At 41.9% G+C, this 20,283-nt stretch overlaps 1 protein-coding gene and 1 long non-coding RNA gene across 2 annotated transcripts in view; one reads left to right on the top strand and one right to left on the bottom strand.

Moving 5' to 3' along the window:
• unc13a (unc-13 homolog A (C. elegans)) overlaps positions 1-20,283 on the top strand; it is a 70,760-nt gene that overhangs the window by 48,286 nt on the left and 2,191 nt on the right. Inside the window, exons 34-39 of the mRNA XM_078168680.1 lie at positions 1,302-1,425; positions 8,742-8,798; positions 8,938-9,018; positions 11,046-11,193; positions 19,199-19,291; positions 20,071-20,230. Of these exons, the coding sequence (XP_078024806.1) occupies positions 1,302-1,425; positions 8,742-8,798; positions 8,938-9,018; positions 11,046-11,193; positions 19,199-19,291; positions 20,071-20,230 (663 nt within the window). The remainder of the gene's footprint in view (positions 1-1,301; positions 1,426-8,741; positions 8,799-8,937; positions 9,019-11,045; positions 11,194-19,198; positions 19,292-20,070; positions 20,231-20,283) is intronic.
• LOC144463662 (uncharacterized) lies at positions 7-1,350 on the bottom strand. Its single transcript, XR_013491703.1, has 2 exons — positions 1,242-1,350; positions 7-452 (listed from the first exon to the last, which is right to left on the bottom strand). It is a non-coding gene; the product is annotated as an uncharacterized LOC144463662 (long non-coding RNA).

Genomic DNA, 20,283 nt, shown 5'->3' on the forward strand with positions numbered 1-20,283 from the left:
AAGATATTCGGTCTCAGTTAATGTAGTTTATTAAGCAGTAAAGGAATAAAATTACAGAGCTCTGGGTCTCAACTTCACGTCCCTGACGAACAACAAAGGTGTGTCAGTTCACGAAGTCTGACCTCCTGTCCTTTCCCTGACCCAGTATATTTGAGCGTAACAGAGTGTCATTGTGCACACAAGGCGTTGTCCTCTTCTCATTGGCAGTTCCACTTCCTCCTTCACCACACCACGCCCCTGCCTCCTGTTAATCTGACTCCTTCCCGCTGGCGGTGGGGGCGTGGTTCCTGTTTTGAAAGACAAGAGAACAACACAACTCCCTACACGTGCTGTACCTTACTATCTGTATATCACTTTCTATTCTTTTTACCATATATGAAACTAATTATCTAAGCATTGCGGTATGTGCTCCTCAGACTTCATGTCTCTTCCTCTCCTGTACTTCTCCACTTCTGCAAAGCAAACACATTCAGATCAGCTGAATGTCTCAGTATTCTCATTGTTCACACATCTAAAACTTATATAGTGAAACACAACTTATAGTAAAACACATAACATCATTCTATTCCCAACAATTACCACCAACTAATAGACTGACCATTGCCCTATCTGTTCTGCCATTGCCATGGCATGTCTTAAAAGACACAAAATGGCAATGTTCCCCAATGTAGTGCACGTGTGAATAGTGAAAATCACTAGCGGTGACTGAAAGATTATCCCAGTAATTTACGAGGAACTGTATATGAAAGAGGCTTAAAGAGATTATGCGGCTTTGAGGGCATTTAGTTAATTTACCAGGGGTTAGACAAACTCATACAGTAGATGAATCTCTAGATGCAATTTGAAGTTATGTTGAATTTCTGGTTATCCAAGTTACGGTCAATGTGTATTAGATATCTGTGAGGTGAAGCTGCAGCTTAGACAGACAATCCACACACACAAGTTTAATGTTTTTATGTAATTTTCCTACTTTTGAGAGGAATTTCTGCTCGATTTCATGGTCATGTAATGGATTTTGTCATGCTAGTATTATTATACACACTGCTCACAAACTGAGAAATAAGAGAAAAAAAAGACATCCTTGAATTTGCCTGACTCTGACTATGACTATGTGAGTAAAAGAAGAAGTGAAATTCCCCAAATTTCTGACAAGAGCTATTTGGGCATCAGGGATTTCAAGCAACCACTATTTTTTTTTATTTCTTGCTCAGTTTCTTTTTCTCCAGGAAAACAGCATTTACCTCCTTCTGTTGCTCATTATTCATCGCTGCTTCCTGTCTTCTGTCTCCCCCTCCTCACAGCCTGACTTTGTTTGCTAAGATCTGTGAAAAGACGGTGCTGAAACGTGTGTTGAAGGAGCTGTGGAAGCTGGTGATGAACACCATGGAGAAGACCATCGTTCTGCCGCCACTCACAGACCAAACGGTGAGAGTGTAGATGTATACAAATGCACATACAGAGGCATACAATCATACAAATCACACAATATTGATGCTAAGCTACACATGTTGGCACTCATTACTGACTGTGCCTCCTGCACAGATGATTTAACATTTTTAGTGTGGATTAATATGCACATGTACAAACACACGAAGAACACAACAACTAGCATCTGTTTTCCAGAAAGCTTACAGATTATTATGCGTGGTTATTGCTACAAAGAGATACAAACATTTGATCTGATGATGACCACAGCAATAAGGTAGACTGCAGAAAAATGATGCACAAAACATGCAACACACATACACCCACACATGCACAAACTTACACACACCTCCAGCTGCCAAGGCAGCATCAAAAGAAAAAGGAGGAGGAGGTGGAAAACGAGTAAAAGGAATACAAAGGCAGACATTTTGTGTGTGTTGTGATTCAAGATGGCCCTCTTATAAACAAAAGCTACTTTTGCATCACATTTATATGGCATCCTATCCACACGTTATATTTAGCATCGCCCCCAGTGCCTTCATTCATCCAAACAATCAAGATGAAACCCCTCTTTTTAAAAAAAAAAGAAAAAGCTGAAAAGACAAAAGGAGTGCACCATATCATTCTAACACCAGCTCATGGCTGCTCTCCAGTATGTCAGCCAACAATTATCTGGAGAGATTTCTGATTTATGGGTAACTCACAACAGAGTGGCAGAAAATATTTGCCCAAAGGATCTGGCCCACTTCCAAAAAGAATCATACATTTTGGAAAGCAGCCTCTTGTTCTTTTTTGTTTTGGATATATGTGTTCTTATTTGTGTTTGGTTATTAACTAAAGAGCCTCATATCACTGTTAATAAGGTGCTCAGTGCTCGCCAGTTATCAACACAACTGGTTCAGCCTCAGCGGCCATAGCTTTGCAGTAAGCCCCTGTCCAACTGAGTTTATCTGATGTCAGTCTCAGTTAAGTTTGCTTTTAATAGCTCGATACCCTATTACCGCAAAATGAAATACAAAAGTCATTTCCTTTTAGCTGACTTAGTATGAGCTTCAGCAGCGCATTTCAAAGCACTGTCCATTTAGAGGTGATGAAATTTTAATGTTTTTTATTGTAAATGTCTTGTCTTTTACTCTCTGGTGGCTGTGCTGACAAGACAGCCGATTAGCTGCGTTAGTAAGCGGAAACAGCACCCATTGCCCACCCTCTGATCTCCACTTGTTAGCTAGCCTTGGATGCTCTACACTGCGCACCACCCACGTTGGTATGAGCTAGCTAGTGATGCCACTTGTTTACGATTACGGCATGGATGTATTAAGAGACCTGGATACAGTGTTGGAGGCAGGACCCCGTATATAACTTTGAAAATTGCTCAGCGGCACATGAAGCCAAAAAAGCTCTATATCTGCAATATGAAATTACCCTGGTAATCGGCATTGAAACTTCCGCCGCTTTAGCCAGCTACTTCCGGTTTAACGCTTTGCTAACTCGAGTGGGGATAAAATGATTTAACTTTGCAGCTCTTCTAGACTTTCCAATTGTTATCGGACTAAATGGATTACATTCTGATAGTCATACCAGTCGGGGCTTGTAATGCTCAAAAGTGCATCCACTGATTTAAAGATATCTCATTCCTAATGTGAGTCAATGGAAAAAGTCTTTTGGGCCCCATGGCATCACGTGACCCAGTTCGTGCGTAGTGCAGTAAACTGAAGGGTTGAAAAATAAATCCATAGACCGGCATGTGTAACTGGTTAAAAATATTCTCGGCGGATAAACAGTTCACAGTTTACCATTTACATCCCTAGTTTATCCAGTTTTAAAGAAGAGAGGGGAACAAAAACAAGAGAAGATAGTGAACTCTGAGTATGTGCAGATGCCACATGATCATCTGTAGAGTAACTACTTTTCATTTGAAGTTGCTGTTAAAGCTAAAACACTTATTTGCTACATTCTAAAAAATTCCAAGAAGCAAAGTTACGTAGTCGTTGGCCCCCACCTGTACTTAATCCAGGCTTCAGACAGGTATCAATTGGTCCACGTCCCTCCAGCCCTGAGGCCCAAACTTGTGTTTTTTTAATGATGTGGGGCTCTTTGCAGCTTGACTGACCCTTCTCTCTGGTTGTTGTTGTGATTACTATTACATCCCGCTCCCACCGCTCTCCCTCCACAGATGATTGTAAGTACAGCACTCCTGCGTGTGTGTCTGTCTGTCCGTCCACGGTGGTTGGTCCTCTGCTATATGTGGCTGCGATCTTCCCCTGTTTTCTACCCCACATCTCACCCTCTCCCTTCTCACAGCCTCTCAGATCTGTCCCATTCTGTCTCTACCTCTCCTCCTCTCCTTCTTCTCTTCTCTCCTCCAAAACTGTCTCTCTTCTGAGAAGACAGGAGCATGGTGCATTCCTGACTGGTTCTGATAGGTCCCACACCCCCCTCGACAATCTCCACCAATCAATGCCCCCCCTTCTCTTCTGCTGTCTCTTCTTCCTGAACACTCTCCTCAAACAGGAAGTGGTACTCCTCTCTTGCGCCTGGTGTTGCCTTGTTTCTTCTCATGCATTGTGTCCTTTTACCGGGACTCTGGTGGGGGTGACTCTGATTTCTTGGTGGCTTGGTATCTGGTGTCCTGCCCCACCCCCAGACCCTTTCCCTCCTTCTCTGCCCCACCCCCCACTGTCCCCACCTTTTTCCCACCTGTTTGAACTGTGTCCCCACCGCCCACTGTGGGTTTGTTGCTTGCATCTGATCTATTTCAACACTGCAGTCCTCTCTCAGTATACTGTACAACACTGTACTGTATGTCCCTGCAGACCTGTCATGTTGGTCTGTCATGGTTTGATTTCATGTTCTGTTGTTTCTATGATGATTATAATGCTGGTATCATGTCACTGGTCCTAATGCACAGAATGGCTTCTCTTACAAGACGTTATTGGTTTGAGTTGATGTTGGTCAAAAAAGGTGCTATCAATGTACTATGCAAAAAATTCTTCTAAAGGAATATTTCACCCCCCATATGACCATTTATATATCAGTTACTCACACTGTTACATTGAACTAGTGAAGAAAAGGTTGTTTTTCTCACATGCCTCCAGTGAACAACGTTTAACAACAACAAAACGATATCAGAACATCCGAGGTAGTAACAGCCCTGAAATAAGGTCTGTGTAAAATGTATTGTGATGGTGGCCCATTGCGGGAAATTTAAAAAGCAGCTGTTAGCAGCTAGCAGCTAATTCGAAGAACAAGAACAGCAGCTGTAAATGCCTGCAATTAGGGAAAACAATGAGATTCAGGAGCTCCTTAGCCTCTGAGCGGAGGACAACATCAGCTGCCATTTAGAGGCCGATGCTGTTATTTTATATGTCACACATGCTGTCTATAATTACACACTGGAGCGGCATGATGCCACCCTTGTTAGGTTCTGTTTAAAAAGCCATAGAGGGCATAAAGAAGGGGCTTTGTAGCAGCCCTGTGGCCTATTCTCTCTGTAAAAAAGGGCTAAAGTTTTCTTCAGAATTCAGCGTAACACTGGGTGAGTAACAATGACCATGTGGGGTGAAGTATTCTGTTTAAGGTCTACAGTATGTGATGACTTTCACCAGAGTTGGAGCTGACTCATACAGGACATACGGAAGCATCTAAGACCTTTTAGAATAGTCTACTCTGATCTATGGTGTACATGACAGTGATCAGGAAAACAATATAGTGTAGTGCTGCACAGGAAGTGATGTGAGTTTCTCTGTCCATGTCATCTGCAGTACTTGTGTATTGTTAAATGTTGAGTAACGAGGCCCCAGTGGTGGCGGAAGTTTTTGGTTCCTTTACTTAAAGTGGAAATAGACATGTTTTTTGCATTACTTTATCATCATGAAGTAAATGTTGATTGCATGATGCATAATGACACCATCAATTATTAGACTGGCTCCCTATAAGCCTCGCTTTCACTGTGCAATTCTGTCTGCCACTGCGTACGAGCTACCGGGAAAATGAAGGCTTAATTTATGGCACAAAGGAAGTGCATCAACCGCTGTGCAAACAAAACAGGAAGAGCTTAGCACTTCTGTTTTCCCTGATAGGTTTCCCTCGTTACCAAAGAGTATCAGTGTTATTTGCAGTTACTATCTACAATATAGAAGAGTCCATGTAGTGGAACCACCGCAGTAACTGTGGCAAACAAAATGCAGTGTGTCCCGTGTTGTCGCTAGTTGCGAGGCATTGATCCGGTTGACTTTGCAACAGCGGCGCCAACAATAACACCACTTGGAAATGCTGGGGGGGAAAGTTGTCTGTTTCCACTTTAAGTAAAAGATGCAACAAAACGCTGTGAAAATAATATTATATTAGACAATGTATCAAAACTAAAAGTACATATCAGGCAGAAAAATTGTGACATTTAGAAATTGCTTTTTTTTTTTGCCTTTTTGTCAAAAGCTTGGCTAAGAAGATTTATACCACTCTCATGTCTGTGTGTTAAATATGGATTGAGAACCAGGTGTTGATTAGCTTACCTTATCTTAGCTTAATAGCAGGGCTAAAAAGCTAGCCTTGCTTACTCCAGCTAAAAAATCCACCTAACAGTATCCCTAATATATCTTGTTTGTTAATCCATACAGTTGACTTATTGACTGGTTGATAGATTTTCTGAGTTACATACTATGACAATTTCTTGGTGATCAGCAGCCAGGCTGAGTCGCCATAAAATCACAGCCTGTCATTGCAACATTCTGTTTATGTAAATATCAAACAAACAACGCATATTGTGTTTATTAGTGAGCTTTAGAGCTGCTGATAGATGTAGCGGATGAAGCCAAGACAGAGGTTTCAACTATGGTTCCAGCCTGTATGCTAAGCTAAGCTAATCATCTCCCACTCTTGCTCTGTACTCAAAGGGACAGTCCACTCCAAAATCAGAAGTAAATATTTTACCTCTTGTTTGTAGTGCTTTTTATCGATCTAGATTGTTTTAGTGTGAGTTGCCGAGTGTTGGACATATCGACCGTGGAGATGTCTGCTCTCTCTTGAATAAGTCACTGTCACTGGGTTTGTGATGCTCAAAGTGCCAAAAAAAATAATTAGAAAATTCAGCAGTAATTTCTCCTTCCAGAAATCATGACCAAGATAATCTCCAGATCTTGTTTTGGGCAGTTTCATGTAGGAACTATTTACTATCTACCAAGCTACACTTGCCAACTGTTTCACCACACAAAAGGAAGCGTGCATCTACTCATGGACGAGAGGCTCATGCTTGTGACAGCGTGAGATGTGAACATTAATGGCGTCCTCCTCGGCTGAACTGTAACGTTAGCTGGCTCAGTGGTGCTAGGTGAGCTAGTAGTACATGCTTTCTTCTGCGTAGTGACACAGTTGGCAGGTGTAATTCAGTAGAAAGAAAATAGTTCCTCCATGAAACTGACCACAACAAGGTCTGTGGATAATCACTAGAAATCGAGTCAAGATTTCTGGTAAGACACATTGCTGTTGAGTTTTAGAAGTCTATTTTGTGGTGCTTTGAGCACCAAAAGCTGAGTGCCATCTAGTTCCATTATACTGGAGAGAAGGCAGACATCTTCATACATCATACAGTATCTTCAACACTTGGCAGCTCACACCAAAACAATCTAGATTAATAAATAGCACTAGAGGTAAGAGGAGAAATATGTATTTTTGATTCTGGGGAGAACTGTCCCTTTACAGCACAGATATCTTCTCATTTAGCTTGTATTCCCCCAAAATGTCAAACTAGTTCTTTATCATACATTAATGGGTTATATTTTCTTTCATTGATAGGAAAGATTATGTTTTCCCAATGACATTTGGATTTTTACTGTACAGTATGTCCTGTGTTTCCTGTCACTGTATATCAGACCACATAGAAATAACACAGCCATCAATTTGAACACTATGCAGTGAAAGCAAACCACCTGCATATTTCTGAGCAGATTTTGTCCGTCCATTTACTCCTGTCAGTGTGTATGTTAACCTGTTTTCTTTGGTTTGTGGTGTGGTACAAAATCTGATGTTGTTGCTTTAGAGGGGAAGCTAATTAGCAAACATCTCCGGCAGTGACGAGTATCCTCAAATTGTTTTTAACCTCTTGCAAAGCAAGATATGCAACTTTTGATTGCATAGCCAATGAGAGTGAAGTCAGACTGCAGGGACTGGCCACTGCCTGAAGTATTAACCAAATGCTCTCTTTCCAGGGGAGGCTGAAGAGTGCTTCTCACAGTGATGTAAGGACTACACCCCTTTAGATCAATGTGTCTTGTCTCTCTTCTCTATGTCTTCTCTCCATGTCTCCGTCTCTCTCCCTCAGCTCGCCAGTCAAACAAAGCAGTGGAAATATTGATTTTTCACTTTTGTTTTTACACGACATTCCTCTGTAGTGCTGTTTATATGCTGTGAGAAATGCTGTAGCAGTAGCTGCCTGCACTCCCAGCCTCGCCACAGGTCACACACACTCTTATCTACATGCAGACATTTGCGGCTCAAACGCACCACAAACCAAAAGTCAAGGAGTTCAATCGTCGCTTAATTTCACTGGGATTTCAAAACAACTCGCTGTTTCTGCAACACAGAAGAAAAAAACAGGGCGTGAGTGACTCTTAAGTGTCTGAAACAGTTTAAACGAGTGGACACATCACAGTTTCAAAAGTGAACACTATTTTCATTTTTCTAATTATTCAGATTTGCTTCATTTTCTTGCATTATTGTGATGTTGGTTGCAAGATAAACGTCAATACATTCTAGCCTCACACAGTAGATAATAAAAGCTTATTTCATGCCTAAGGCTGTAACCAAGGATTAGATTTGAAGGTGTAGTCAGCAGCATTCAGTTATATTCTCTTAGCAGAGTATTGTATTAGGCTGGACATCCAGTAAATACCTGCATACACTGCAGTGCAACTGCATAGCTGCTATGTGTGAGTGTGTGGGTGCCTGCACGTGTGTGTTCCTAAGTGCACGAGTGTGTCTTCTTTCTTGCCCTCACTACGAGCTGAGCCACTTTCCCCTCTCTAATGTCTCAGTGTGTGTGTGTGTGTGTGTGTGTGTGTGTGTGTGGATTTGTGCAGCGGAGTGTAATGTTTTGGAGTAAAACACAGATGAGTATGATAACAGCACTTGAAGGGAAAAAGTACCTTGACATCTGTAAAGCGGCTTAGAGTGACTGTTTATGAATGTGTGTGTCAGAAACGTCGCTGTCCTCTGTGTGACACTAAGCCGTTTACTGCCGACCCGCATTGTGGTGATAATAACAGCGGTCTCCTCTCTCCTCCTGTCTACCTTTCTTCTATCTGTCTTTCTGTCTCTTCCAGGGCACTCAGCTCATATTTAACGCTGCCAAGGAGCTGGGACAGCTGTCCAAGCTGAAGGTACAATATGTTTTTACACCGTTATGCTCTGGGCCTGGTGTCAGCGCTTCAGATCAAGACACTAATTGCCTAGAAAATACGAGACAAGGCATATGAATGAACAGACAGGTAATTTTGGTTCTGTATTTGTCGTCTAAAGGAGCACATGGTTCGTGAGGAGGCCAAAGCGCTCACCCCTAAGCAGTGTGCTGTGATAGAGCTGGCCCTGGACACCATCAAGGTACAAACTCACTGCTACATACATGCACAGACTTTCGCTGTTACGGTAAATCACAATATCTGCTCTGGTTTTACAAGTTAAATTTGCTTTGTAGGTGTTGCCTAACACCTTTAAAATGTTGAGGGTTTTTTTGTGTGGCTGATTTATGTTTTTAAGCTCCACAAAGCTAAATTAAGAATCAAGTTTTTTCCATATCTGCATGTAAGAAGAGACATGGGATGTGCTGGAAATAGCATTTTAAACATCATTTTAAAAATAACTATAAATCACTGTGTTGACCATACTGGTGGTTTTTTATTAATTGATTAATCATTCAGACTACAAAACATGAGCGTACAGTGAAAAATGCCAATTTAATTGAGACCGAAAAATGTCTTGTTTTGTCAGATCAACAGTCAAGAACTCAAGAATATCAAATTTACTATACCGTAAGACAGGGGTCATCCCTATGTTTCCAGGGTTCTATGTTTCCCGGGTTCTATGTTCCTCACTTAACCCTGCAAAAAAGGTTCTATGTTCCCCGCTTACACAAAAAAGCTTCTTTGTTTCCCGCTTGGTTGATCGGGAAACATAGAACCCTGGAAACATAGATACGCTCCAGTAAGACAAGGAAAAGCAGCTAAGTCTCACATCTTTGTACCTAGAACTATACGCAGTTGGTATTTTTGCTATAATAATAAGGATTAATCAATTATCAAAGTAGCTTTGAATAATTTCCTGTCAATCGCCAAACAGAATTATTAACTAATCAATTTATCAACCAGTCATTGCAGGTCTGGATTATTGAGTAATCATTTTAAATCCCTTTTTTCTAGAGATGATCCAGTACCATTGTTTCCTTGCCGATACTGATTCCAATACCTGAGCTTGCATATCAGCCAATTCCGAGTATCGATCCATTGTCAGCGTGTTAAAAAATCCACTTACTAATCCATTGCCATGTCAAGAAGCTAAATAAAAAGAGACAAAGTGGAGGCCATTGACAGTAAGTTTCTAGACCGCAGTTTTCCTGGAGATATTCTAAAAATAGCAAATAGAGTACTCTCGTCTCGTATATGACATCACCGACCTCTCAAAGTTTATTAATAATTTACATAGTATTGGATCAATACATAGACTTGTGCACTCGCCAGTACCTGATGTAGCATTTTAGGCAGCATCCAGACATTTCTGATACAGCTATCGGTATCAAAACAAATCTGGCTTTTTCTTGTAAGAACAAAGAAAGTGCCTGCTCTTCTTCAGGAATATTTTGCAACAGGAAGTAAGTTAAAGGTATTAGATGCAGGATTGTGGGTTACTGTTTGTTAACACATTGGCCAGAGAAAGTTAAAATAAGAGCCAACCCCAAATTCACTCCAGTTTGGCATTTCACCTTGTTATGTTTGAGTTTTTCTGTGCTGTGTCACTTGGATGCCTGCTGCTTACAGTCTGGCACTTGGTGAATACCTTTTTATAGACGCTTTTAGGGCAGATGTCACAATGATGACATTTTATTAGCAGGAGGCAAAACACGACTCTCCACCACAGGGCTGTAGGCTACACAAGAGTTTTAAATTGTCGTCTTGTTGTGTTACTGGGAGCCAGAATAGAAGGAGTCATGGCTTGAAACTTTAATTTTATCACATACCAGCTGCCATTGCCCATAAAAAAACAAGACAACTATGGTTAAATGTGATAAGACGAAAGGACTGGAAAGAATCCATCATCAAAAATGCTCACATGTGCAGCACACACTTCATTTCAGGTTAGGGAAAAAGTATTTCCTGTTGTAGGGATGAATAACGTTCTGTGTATTAAGGGTTAGCCCTTAGCCCATAAACGTGCTCAACACAGACAATAAGAAAAGAATAAGAAAATACAGAAAAATACTCTGCAGAAAAATACACTGCCACACACTTCTCATGGGTCATCAGTGATGATTGAGAGTGATTACTTCTGTATGAGTCTATACTGTTAGAAAAATCCTGCATAGTATAACTTAACAGCTGTCTTCTACTCTGTCTGCCTGTCTTTGTGTATGTTAGCAATATTTCCATGCTGGTGGTGTGGGTCTGAAGAAGACTTTCCTGGAGAAGAGTCCTGACCTCCAGTCTCTCCACTACGCCCTGTCCCTCTACACGCAGGCTACAGACAAACTCATTAAGACCTTTGTCCAGTCACAGAATGCCCAAGGTAACCTAACGGTCTTCACTCTCTGTGACACTCTTCTCCTTCTCTGTCTCTTGATTCACTTTATTTCCAGTATCTTCACTTTCCAAGTGTGAAGTTAATATCTAATGTTATGTAATTCTCAGTTTGAGATCTCTGTTTGTGTTCTGCTCTCTCAGAGGAGCCACTCTTCTCTGTGTCTCCCACTCCTCTGTTGATATTAGGGTTTCCCAAATGCTCAGCTCTGTATCCTGAAAATATCTCACATGCTTTGTAGAGCATGAAGTCGAGGCTGCAGCCGCACAATATTTTCCCTCTGCTCTGAAATGCGGAGTCTCCTGGTAGCCAGCCTCGGGGAAACACAGAGACTATTCTTTACATGATCTGACAGCTATTTGCAGTGAAAAAATAAATACCCGCCCCCTCTTTTCTCTCGCTCTTTGATTCCGTTGTGCAGCCTCCATCCTAACATCAGATGGCTACATAGCAGCCATCATCTTTGTGGAAGCATTGATGCTGACACGCTGTCCCTGAGCGCCGCTGGTAGAGATGCCATTTGAGTGGATGATCATTTAAAATTTAATTAGCAAAATGCCATGCGGTTTTTGGAGCATACCTAAGTCCATTTTACAGCAGTAGATCTGTGTGAGCTTTGCATGTTGCAGGATTGCACAGCAGATCAGAAGAATTAAAAAAGAGCAGATTTGATTGAAATAATCTCCCCCATCTTTAGATACAAGGCTTATAAATGTTTGTCTGTTTTTCTTCTCTGTTATTCTTAAATTCAACCTCTGCAAACCTCATATTTCTACGTGTTTCTCCTTTCTCTGTCTACTCCCTCCTTCTGCCCCGTCTGTGGGCCAGTGTTCGGCGGGAAGGGGGTGAGGTTCACCACTAGTGAGGATGTTTACCCAGAGAAGGGTATGTCACACTCAGGCTCAGGGCCTGAGACATCCAGGACTACCAGAAAGCCTCCAGACCAAAGCCAAACTCCCTCCACCCTCCACCCCACCCCATGTGCATCCCGAATCTCCCCTGCCTGCTCAAAACTCATCCCAACAGACAAATGCAATGCACAGACTGAACATCCTTTGCACACACACATAATGAACATGCCCACCACAACAATAGGAGCATAGACTTTATGCATTCATGCATGAAATGTATACACTGATGTCTGTATGTATGGAGCTGCACTGAATACATACGCCATGGACTGTATGTATGAGCAGACACTGAAGCATGATGTGCTGACATCAGACAAAAAGAATAGAAATGCATTAAAGTGTGGAGGAATCCTGATCCAGCATGATGTCACGCAGAGGGGCCTGAGGGCTGAGCGAGTGTGTGTGTGTGTGTACACGTGGGCGAGAGGAAAGGCGAGTGACTGAGCAGAGCCAATGTGACTGAGTGAGACTGTCCTTAAGGTTGTTGAAGCAGAAGTGCAGTGTATCAGTGTATTGTCTGTATCCAGCAAGGAAAACGGAGAGGAAATCCTTTTCCCCCCGCTGCCACTGTGTTTGAAGTGAAAGATGCTGATGAAGAGGAGTAGGATTATTGTGAAGAATTTGGCTCAGTTTTGTCTGGGAGGGCTCCTTGTCCTCGCCTGCTCTATCATCACACACAAACACAGACAGAGACGGACACATTCAAACACACACACTCAGCTCCCACGTGCAGCGCAGTCCGCCCTACAGCAGTGATGAGAAAGGGTGCTCAACTCATCCCCCTTCCTCTCTGGATTGAGCCAATCAGAAACAGTCCCTCAGGTCAGGTGGTCTGATTTCTGTCGCTTAAGATTAGTATCAAAAGATTTGACTCTTGCTCACAAACACTCAGGCGGGATGACTTCATTTGATGCTGCACAAGCTCCAGCACACTGACAGTCCTGTTAGATAGGGCTCCAGTAAGAAACTTACAAAAATATATTGCACACCAACTCGTGTTGTTCTCTGTGGACAGAGGGCACGGAAAAACACAGTTTAAGCAGCTGAATACTACTGAAAACTTCATGCTGAAACCACTGAATGGACAACCTTGTTTCTCTTAACATCGAAAACCATCTGTCTTATTTTGTGTTGTAAATTGTCTCATCTGAAATTTCCAGTAGGACATTTCAAGCATTTGCAATTCAAAAAAAAAAAAAGTTTTATTTTTTCCAGTTCACAAATTCAAGTGTCCAGGGTTTTCAGTGACAATCCCAAAAATACAGTATTTCACCCAGGGGCAGACCCTTACATCCTGCGTCACACAGTGTTTGATGCATATTTTTGTCAGCTTGCATTGTGTCATCTCGTCATGTTTTGGGTCAGCTGGCAAAACTGTAACCTAAAAAGTTGTTTACAAAGGGTGCTTTCACACCTGACCTGTTTGGTTCGGTTCAATCGAACTCATTTTCGTTTGCCCCCTAAGTGCAGTTCGTTTGGGCAGGTGTGAACACAGCAATCTCACTCAGGTGCGCACCAAAACAACCTGACCGAGACCTTCTTGAAGAGGTGGTCTCAGTCCGGGTACAAACAAACTCTGGTGTGGTTCGTTTGTGGTGAGAACGTGTTCCGACCTCGATCTGAACCAACTGCAGTCACATGACACATTGTTTGGGTTAAACATGAGCATGTTACAGTCCTGGAGGATCATTAATGTGCACCTCCTCCTGTACTGCCTTAATATGCACATTCAGCACATCCAATGCATCAAAACATTGTTTTCTAGTTGGAGCCGCGCCTCCTTTTCAAACTGTATGGTTTGACTAAAATGAACAATGACAGCAATATAGTCCACGATGAGCAGCGCTAAAATCAACCTGCGTAGTTGTCCCTCCATTGTGACATTAGAAAGTGTCACATTTATCTTGCAAGTGTACTCTTCTTCAACGTTTTGTTTACTTCCTGGATTTTTCCCACATGGAAATTCTGACCAATCAAGAGCAGCTTTCTCACACAAGGCATTTGATCTGGTCCACTTGTAAATGCTGCCGTGAGAACACGAACCAACTCTAGGCAGTTACTAACAAATTTAGTCCCTGATACAGACCAAAGCAAGACAACTCTAGGTCTGAAAGCACCCTAAGATAATCTTTGCCCTCAAGCCAAGATTAAACCTATAGGAGACCCCTCTTGTAACTCTAACTCCAAACCAAGATGATTTTTTATTTTTTGTGATGACTGAATTACAAGGACACTCTTACATTATTGCTCCTTGTACGGCTGCAAATGCAACTAGACATCCCTGCAGGTTTTCAAATGGCTTTTACGTAACTGCTGAGAAATTCTCAAACTGGCCATCATGATGTTATACCGGAAAGTATGTACAGCTAAATAGTGTTGAAATATATTGACATTTAGATAGAGTTAATTATGTTAACAGTGGTGCAGTGGTTGGCACTGTTGCCTCACAGCAAGAGGGTTTCAGGTTCGAACCTGGCGGTCACTGAGCTCACTAAAGCTTGCATTGGTGCGTCCTGCAGATCCACATCCATCCTGGCAAAATATCGAGTGTCACATGACTGACAGAGCGTAATCAGTTTGGACATTACAGTTATCAATTCCGCAGAGGCTCGATTGTTGAATGTTTAAGTTTGGATATTTTAATCCTGATCTTTAGAGTCTGACCTTTACAAATTCAAGAAGAGCTACTTCTTTTTTTTTAGCTTGATTTTTTTTTTTTTTAACTCGAAATTACTAATTTAAGCAATTTGACCCATTAAAGAATCTTTGAAACAAGGTTTTGAAATTGCAAAACTTGAAATGGGGAATTCAGAACACACAAATTCAGACAAATGTTTTTCTTTTTTTTCCTTTTAATATATTTTTTATTGTTGTTTTTTTTAACAACATACAAACTGCCATCCAGCATTACAAAAGAAAAAGGAATGCGACTTACCTCATGTGGAGTTATAAATGAAGCGGGGGTTTAGAGTCTAGCTTTTATATATTACAGAAACGGATTCCAGATTCTCATAAATTTATCAGAAGAGCCATTTAGTGTGAATCTTAGTTTCTCAAGTTTGAGATGTTGCATCACTTCCCTCAACCACTGAGTCCAGCTCGCTGGATGAGGGTTCTTCCAGTAGAGAAGGATTAACCTCTGTGGTAATGAAGTAACAAATTTATTTAGAGTTTAGATCCTGAAATATTCTTATTTTCCTCTCCTAATATGCCAATGATGTCTGTCAAAGGATCTGGGTAGTAAAATATTCCCCTCAGTAGCATTTAAATTTCAACATGAAGTTTTCAATGGTTGCTACATGTCCCTGTTAGGTATACAGTTGGTTATGAAAGTCAGATTATCACCGTCGTTCTCCGCTGCCATAGTGGAGGTGTATATAGAAAACAAAGTAGCGTGTCTTCAGCTCTCCGCCAGCTGCTGGATGTCCTTGACTGTAACAAGGATGCAAATTAACTTCCTGTCGAGCAGCTTTCACAGGATAGTTTTTGAATAGATGATTAGAGCAGGATGACTGATGGAGGCTCAGTGGAATTTATTCCTGTTTGCTTGACTGCTGCTGATCAGCAACGACTGCAGGCTATATGAGCTGCATTATTTGCAATAGAAATAATCAAAGGTCATTTGTGAACATGCAGTGAACACGGGTGATGCTTTGATGCAGTCACTGTACAAGTTTGAGATTTAATGTCTATTCTGGTGATGATTTGCAATATGGTAGAAAAATCTGCACCTCTGATTGCAGTGTTTATTGTGGAAGAAAAGCCTGTGTTTTCTTGGCAACATCCTCCTGCCTCCCAGCCAGCAAAGTTTCTTTCTCATCTTTTATTGGCGTCCTCCATAGAGTAGACAAGGCCAGATGGATGACTGCTGCTCTCTTTGGTCCTGCTGGCAGTGAGACCAACAATCCCATAATGCTCCCTGGAGAGCTGCAGAGAGCTGCATGCCAGGAACACTCTGCCGTCTAACTCCCACAGACACCTTGTTTAGTGGGTGGCTGGTTGAAAACACACACACACACACACACACACACACACAGGCTGCTGGTCGTCGCCACAAAGATACCGTTGACAAAGTGAAGACACTAATTAAAACATTGAAAATTAATGTCCATCTGTCGCCGTATCCTTCTGGAGTTGTATGTGGATCTTAACCACTTGTTCACATGCAGCACAAAAACCACACAGAGACACTGAGCAGAGATTTGTCCACCATCTCCCTCCCAGACAAAAGAGTTGGAGCCATTGCTGTCTTCTTTCGTCTTTCGCCTAAAAAAGTCTTACAGCTAGAAGCATGCAGCCGAGAAACCGAAGACATGATGGCCACAGGTCTTGGATGGAGGGTGATCCTCAAATCTGTTTGGGGTTAAAATGCAAAGAAATCTCTGACTTTAACGATTTGTAATCCTTGTTACATTGATTAGAATATTAGAAGTAAAGTTTGCCTCAGATGGCTTTACACCCTGCACACCATGCAACAGAGCACCGATGTTTAGACTTTCATTTTGTCAAAGAAAACTTTAATTAGTAAGAGAAGTAGGAAACCTCAGGAAGAACAACATAAGACAGATCCCACCAGGGGTGTAGCAAGATGTCAACACTCTGTGCTTAGCACAAACGTAGGGGGCCTGGGGACATGCTCCCCTGCACTATTTTTTCCACATTATTTCAGATAATAGAATGCCTGAAAATCTGAACAATATAAAAAAAATATGATAGTTGCCAAGGAAAACTCATCCTGTGGCCGTTCATCCTGTTTGTCCCTAGTTGTTCTCAAACTTTCATCATCATTCTGAAACCAGGACACAACAAATGCTGAGGGTGACTTATTTTAACTCCTGCAATTTTAAAAGAGGCTCAAAGTGTTAGAAGTTACTATTTTTAAGTTACATAACATACGTAGGATAGGAATTTCTTGTAAATGGCATTGCTAATCTTAAAGCTATTTTGTTACACTATGCTGGAGTACAGTTTAAAGGAGCTATATGTAAGAAATTTAAAGCAAATACTCGTAAAATCCTCCTAATATGTCACAGAGACTAAGGAATAATGTTCATATGACATACTGATCTCACCGACAACAATAGTACGGCCAGAATATTCGCATTTAAAAAAAAAATTTACGGTCCGCAAATCATGTTTATGTTTTGAATTTGTGTTTTGGCCTGTTGCGCCACCCACTGCCGTCTACCAGTCACGCATTAGCAGCCGGCTCCTCCTCAGCTGTATCCCAGCAGCAGCGTTAGCAGCAGAGAAGCCGGACTTGCTCGAACGGTCCACTGGAAAACCGAAGATCAAGGACGCGGCGACACGGCCCTGCCATGGCAGCCACCCGTGGGCAAACAAATCAGTCTCCAGCAAATCTACCTCGAATCTGTGGGGGAGGGGGGGCGAACATGACTCACGACAGTATTTTGAATTTGAGTGCAGTAACCATTTTGGCCACATTCTTAAATACAGCGCCTTTAAAGAATGTTTAGCTGACGAAGCCCCTGAATCTCACTTCCAGGACACGAATTCCCCATTTTCTAGATAGTGAAGACATGAGCCACCCTACTGTCCATCTGATTGGCTAGTACTCATTGCCTTCATTGGTTGGGTTGGTTATAGGTTTAGGCTAGAGTCCTGCACGGACATGATTTCCTAGACCTGCTTCCAAACCTGCATCTGGGATATGCACTACCGCCCCAGCCCAACCACCCACAGACATGACCAATTCGTTCTACAATCCGATCGAACCCACTGACACAAGATCCACAGCCTGACCCTGAACCACACACAATTTCAGCAGTCAGAGGTTTAAAATGTGGAAGAATTAAAGTGAAATATTATTATTCCAATCCAACCTCCATGTTCTTTGTTTAACCCAGAACCAAACCTGGACATAAAATACCACCTACCGGACGCAAGACTCTGGTTTTGGCAATAGGAGTAAGATTGGTTAAGGTTATGGGTAGTATGTCAGGGTAAGCCAGTCAGAGGCAGAGTAAGGCAGGGTAGGGAGGGTCATGCCTTTGCTATATTAAGCAAATTTGCTTCCAGGATGAAAAGGCATGTAATAATGTTCTATACAGCTATAATAAAATACATTGTGGAGAAACAAAATGACAATATAAGGTAAATAGATTAGAATATATTTGAAAAATGTTTATCTGGAAGTTGAATTTGAGTCCTGCAGACACTCTTCACACAACACAGCTTTACTTAGAGAGCTGGGTATCAGTATTGCCGTCCTCCACCGACAGATCTGAGAGGCTGAGCCACTTCTCTCTCTCTGCAAACTCCTTCCACCTTTCTTACTCCCTCCTCTTGCCATGCTTGGGTAAAAGTCTTTACCAAGGAATGGGTGTGTCCACCTGTCTAGATCCATCTGAGCATGTCCTGACCTGATCTGTCGGGGGAACCACACTGTCAGTTGACCTTCTCCTTCTTCCTCTTCTTCTTCTCCTGTCTTCTTCTCTGCCTCTTACTAACCACCCTGCATCCTGACAGACAACTTGCGTCTATGAGTGGGCACAAATTACTGTCCTCGCTGGATACAAATTATTACCTCTCAGTTGCTGAATCTGTACAAAGGCTATTCAGTCAGTATCTAATCATTATGCAGAACGCCTGACTGGAGGAATTAATACAGTCATTTCAGGTCAGTACCAAACTAGAGCAAGATGTTTGTCACTGTATTATAGTCATACTGCATTACAGATAATGGCAGTACTACCTATTTTAAAAACTTCTGCCCACTCATAGCAGCTCTGTCTGATTGTCCACTTCAGACCACAACATATGCACAAGCAGATCACTATGTCTTATATTAAGTCCTCCTGTTACACGGTGATTAGTTTAGTATCAAGAAGTGTTTGCCTAGTCAGTATTCTGTGTTATATCCAAAAGGTTACAGTCAAATCCATTTCAATGGTCAGTTTCTAAAATTGAAATGGAATTGGTCTGTAACCTTTCAAAATGAGGAGGACAATTTGGGCATGGTGGTTTGTGTGAGTGTTTGGTCTGTAATAGGAGTACCAAGAGTCCATGTTTCCGCATTCAGCGGCATTAACATGCCACTCACTCTCTGTTTGTCCTGTTAGGATCTGGAGTGGACGATGCCGTGGGAGAGGTGTCCATCCACGTGGAGATCTTTACTCACCCCAACACTGGAGAGCACAAGGTCACAGTGAAAGGTAAAGGAAACTATACCTATCTTAAAGTCCTTTGGGTGAAATCAACAGCTTCGATGACAGCTGATTAAACTTGATATACTGATGAAGACCATGTGATAGGGTTGAAATCTCTAGGAAAAGCTAGCACAGGGCCGTCATCACCATTTTACATTGGGGGGGAGCCATTTTCCATTTACATCTTCTGCGACTCAACAGTTAAACTTTTAAAACATTTTCAAACAAAACCTGTGAATCAGAGGTGCTGTACAATACTATGACATTTTTATGGTGTTATGTTCAATACTATGATATTTATTTATGACTTAATACACTGTGACACTTTCATGACTTATTTTGTTACATGATAAACCATGACATACTGACATACTATGTCCTGGCTACACCAGATGGAGAGTTTGAGAGACAGCTGGAGGCATGCGTCACTTACTAATACGTTTCATTGTCTCAATGCCAAAGGCACACGCCTGTGCAGCAGAAAGTCATATGGATGCATGATATTGCCATGTTAAGGCAGAGGCATAGAAGCCAGTGCTCGGCTGCTTTTCAGCTGCCAAAGAAAAATATGACTTTGCAATAAAATAAAATCCCAATTCTCCCCAGTCACTTTCCTAACAAGGAACTGAAAATGAGACCTGAGGGAGAGCCAGTATTTTCTTGTTCTGAATTTTTCTCACCGCTTCACATTTTCACACATTTTCTCCACATGAATCTCTCTAAATTCTCTCTTTCTCTCACCCACACCTTCCCACTCTCTTTTCCTCCATCTCTCTCTGTGTCAGTGGTGGCTGCCAATGACCTGAGGTGGCAGACGCAGGGAATATTCCGGCCATTTGTGGAGGTGTATATCATCGGCCCTCACCTCAGCGACAAGAAGAGGAAGTACGCCACCAAGTCGAAGAACAACAGTTGGGCTCCCAAATACAATGAAACCTTCACTTTGTGAGTAATCATCCTGAGGATGACTGTTATGTTTTAAGGTTGTAGCAAATGTG

This window comes from Epinephelus lanceolatus, chromosome 6, assembly GCF_041903045.1.
Source record: "Epinephelus lanceolatus isolate andai-2023 chromosome 6, ASM4190304v1, whole genome shotgun sequence".
Taxonomy (NCBI): Eukaryota; Metazoa; Chordata; class Actinopteri; order Perciformes; family Serranidae; genus Epinephelus; species Epinephelus lanceolatus.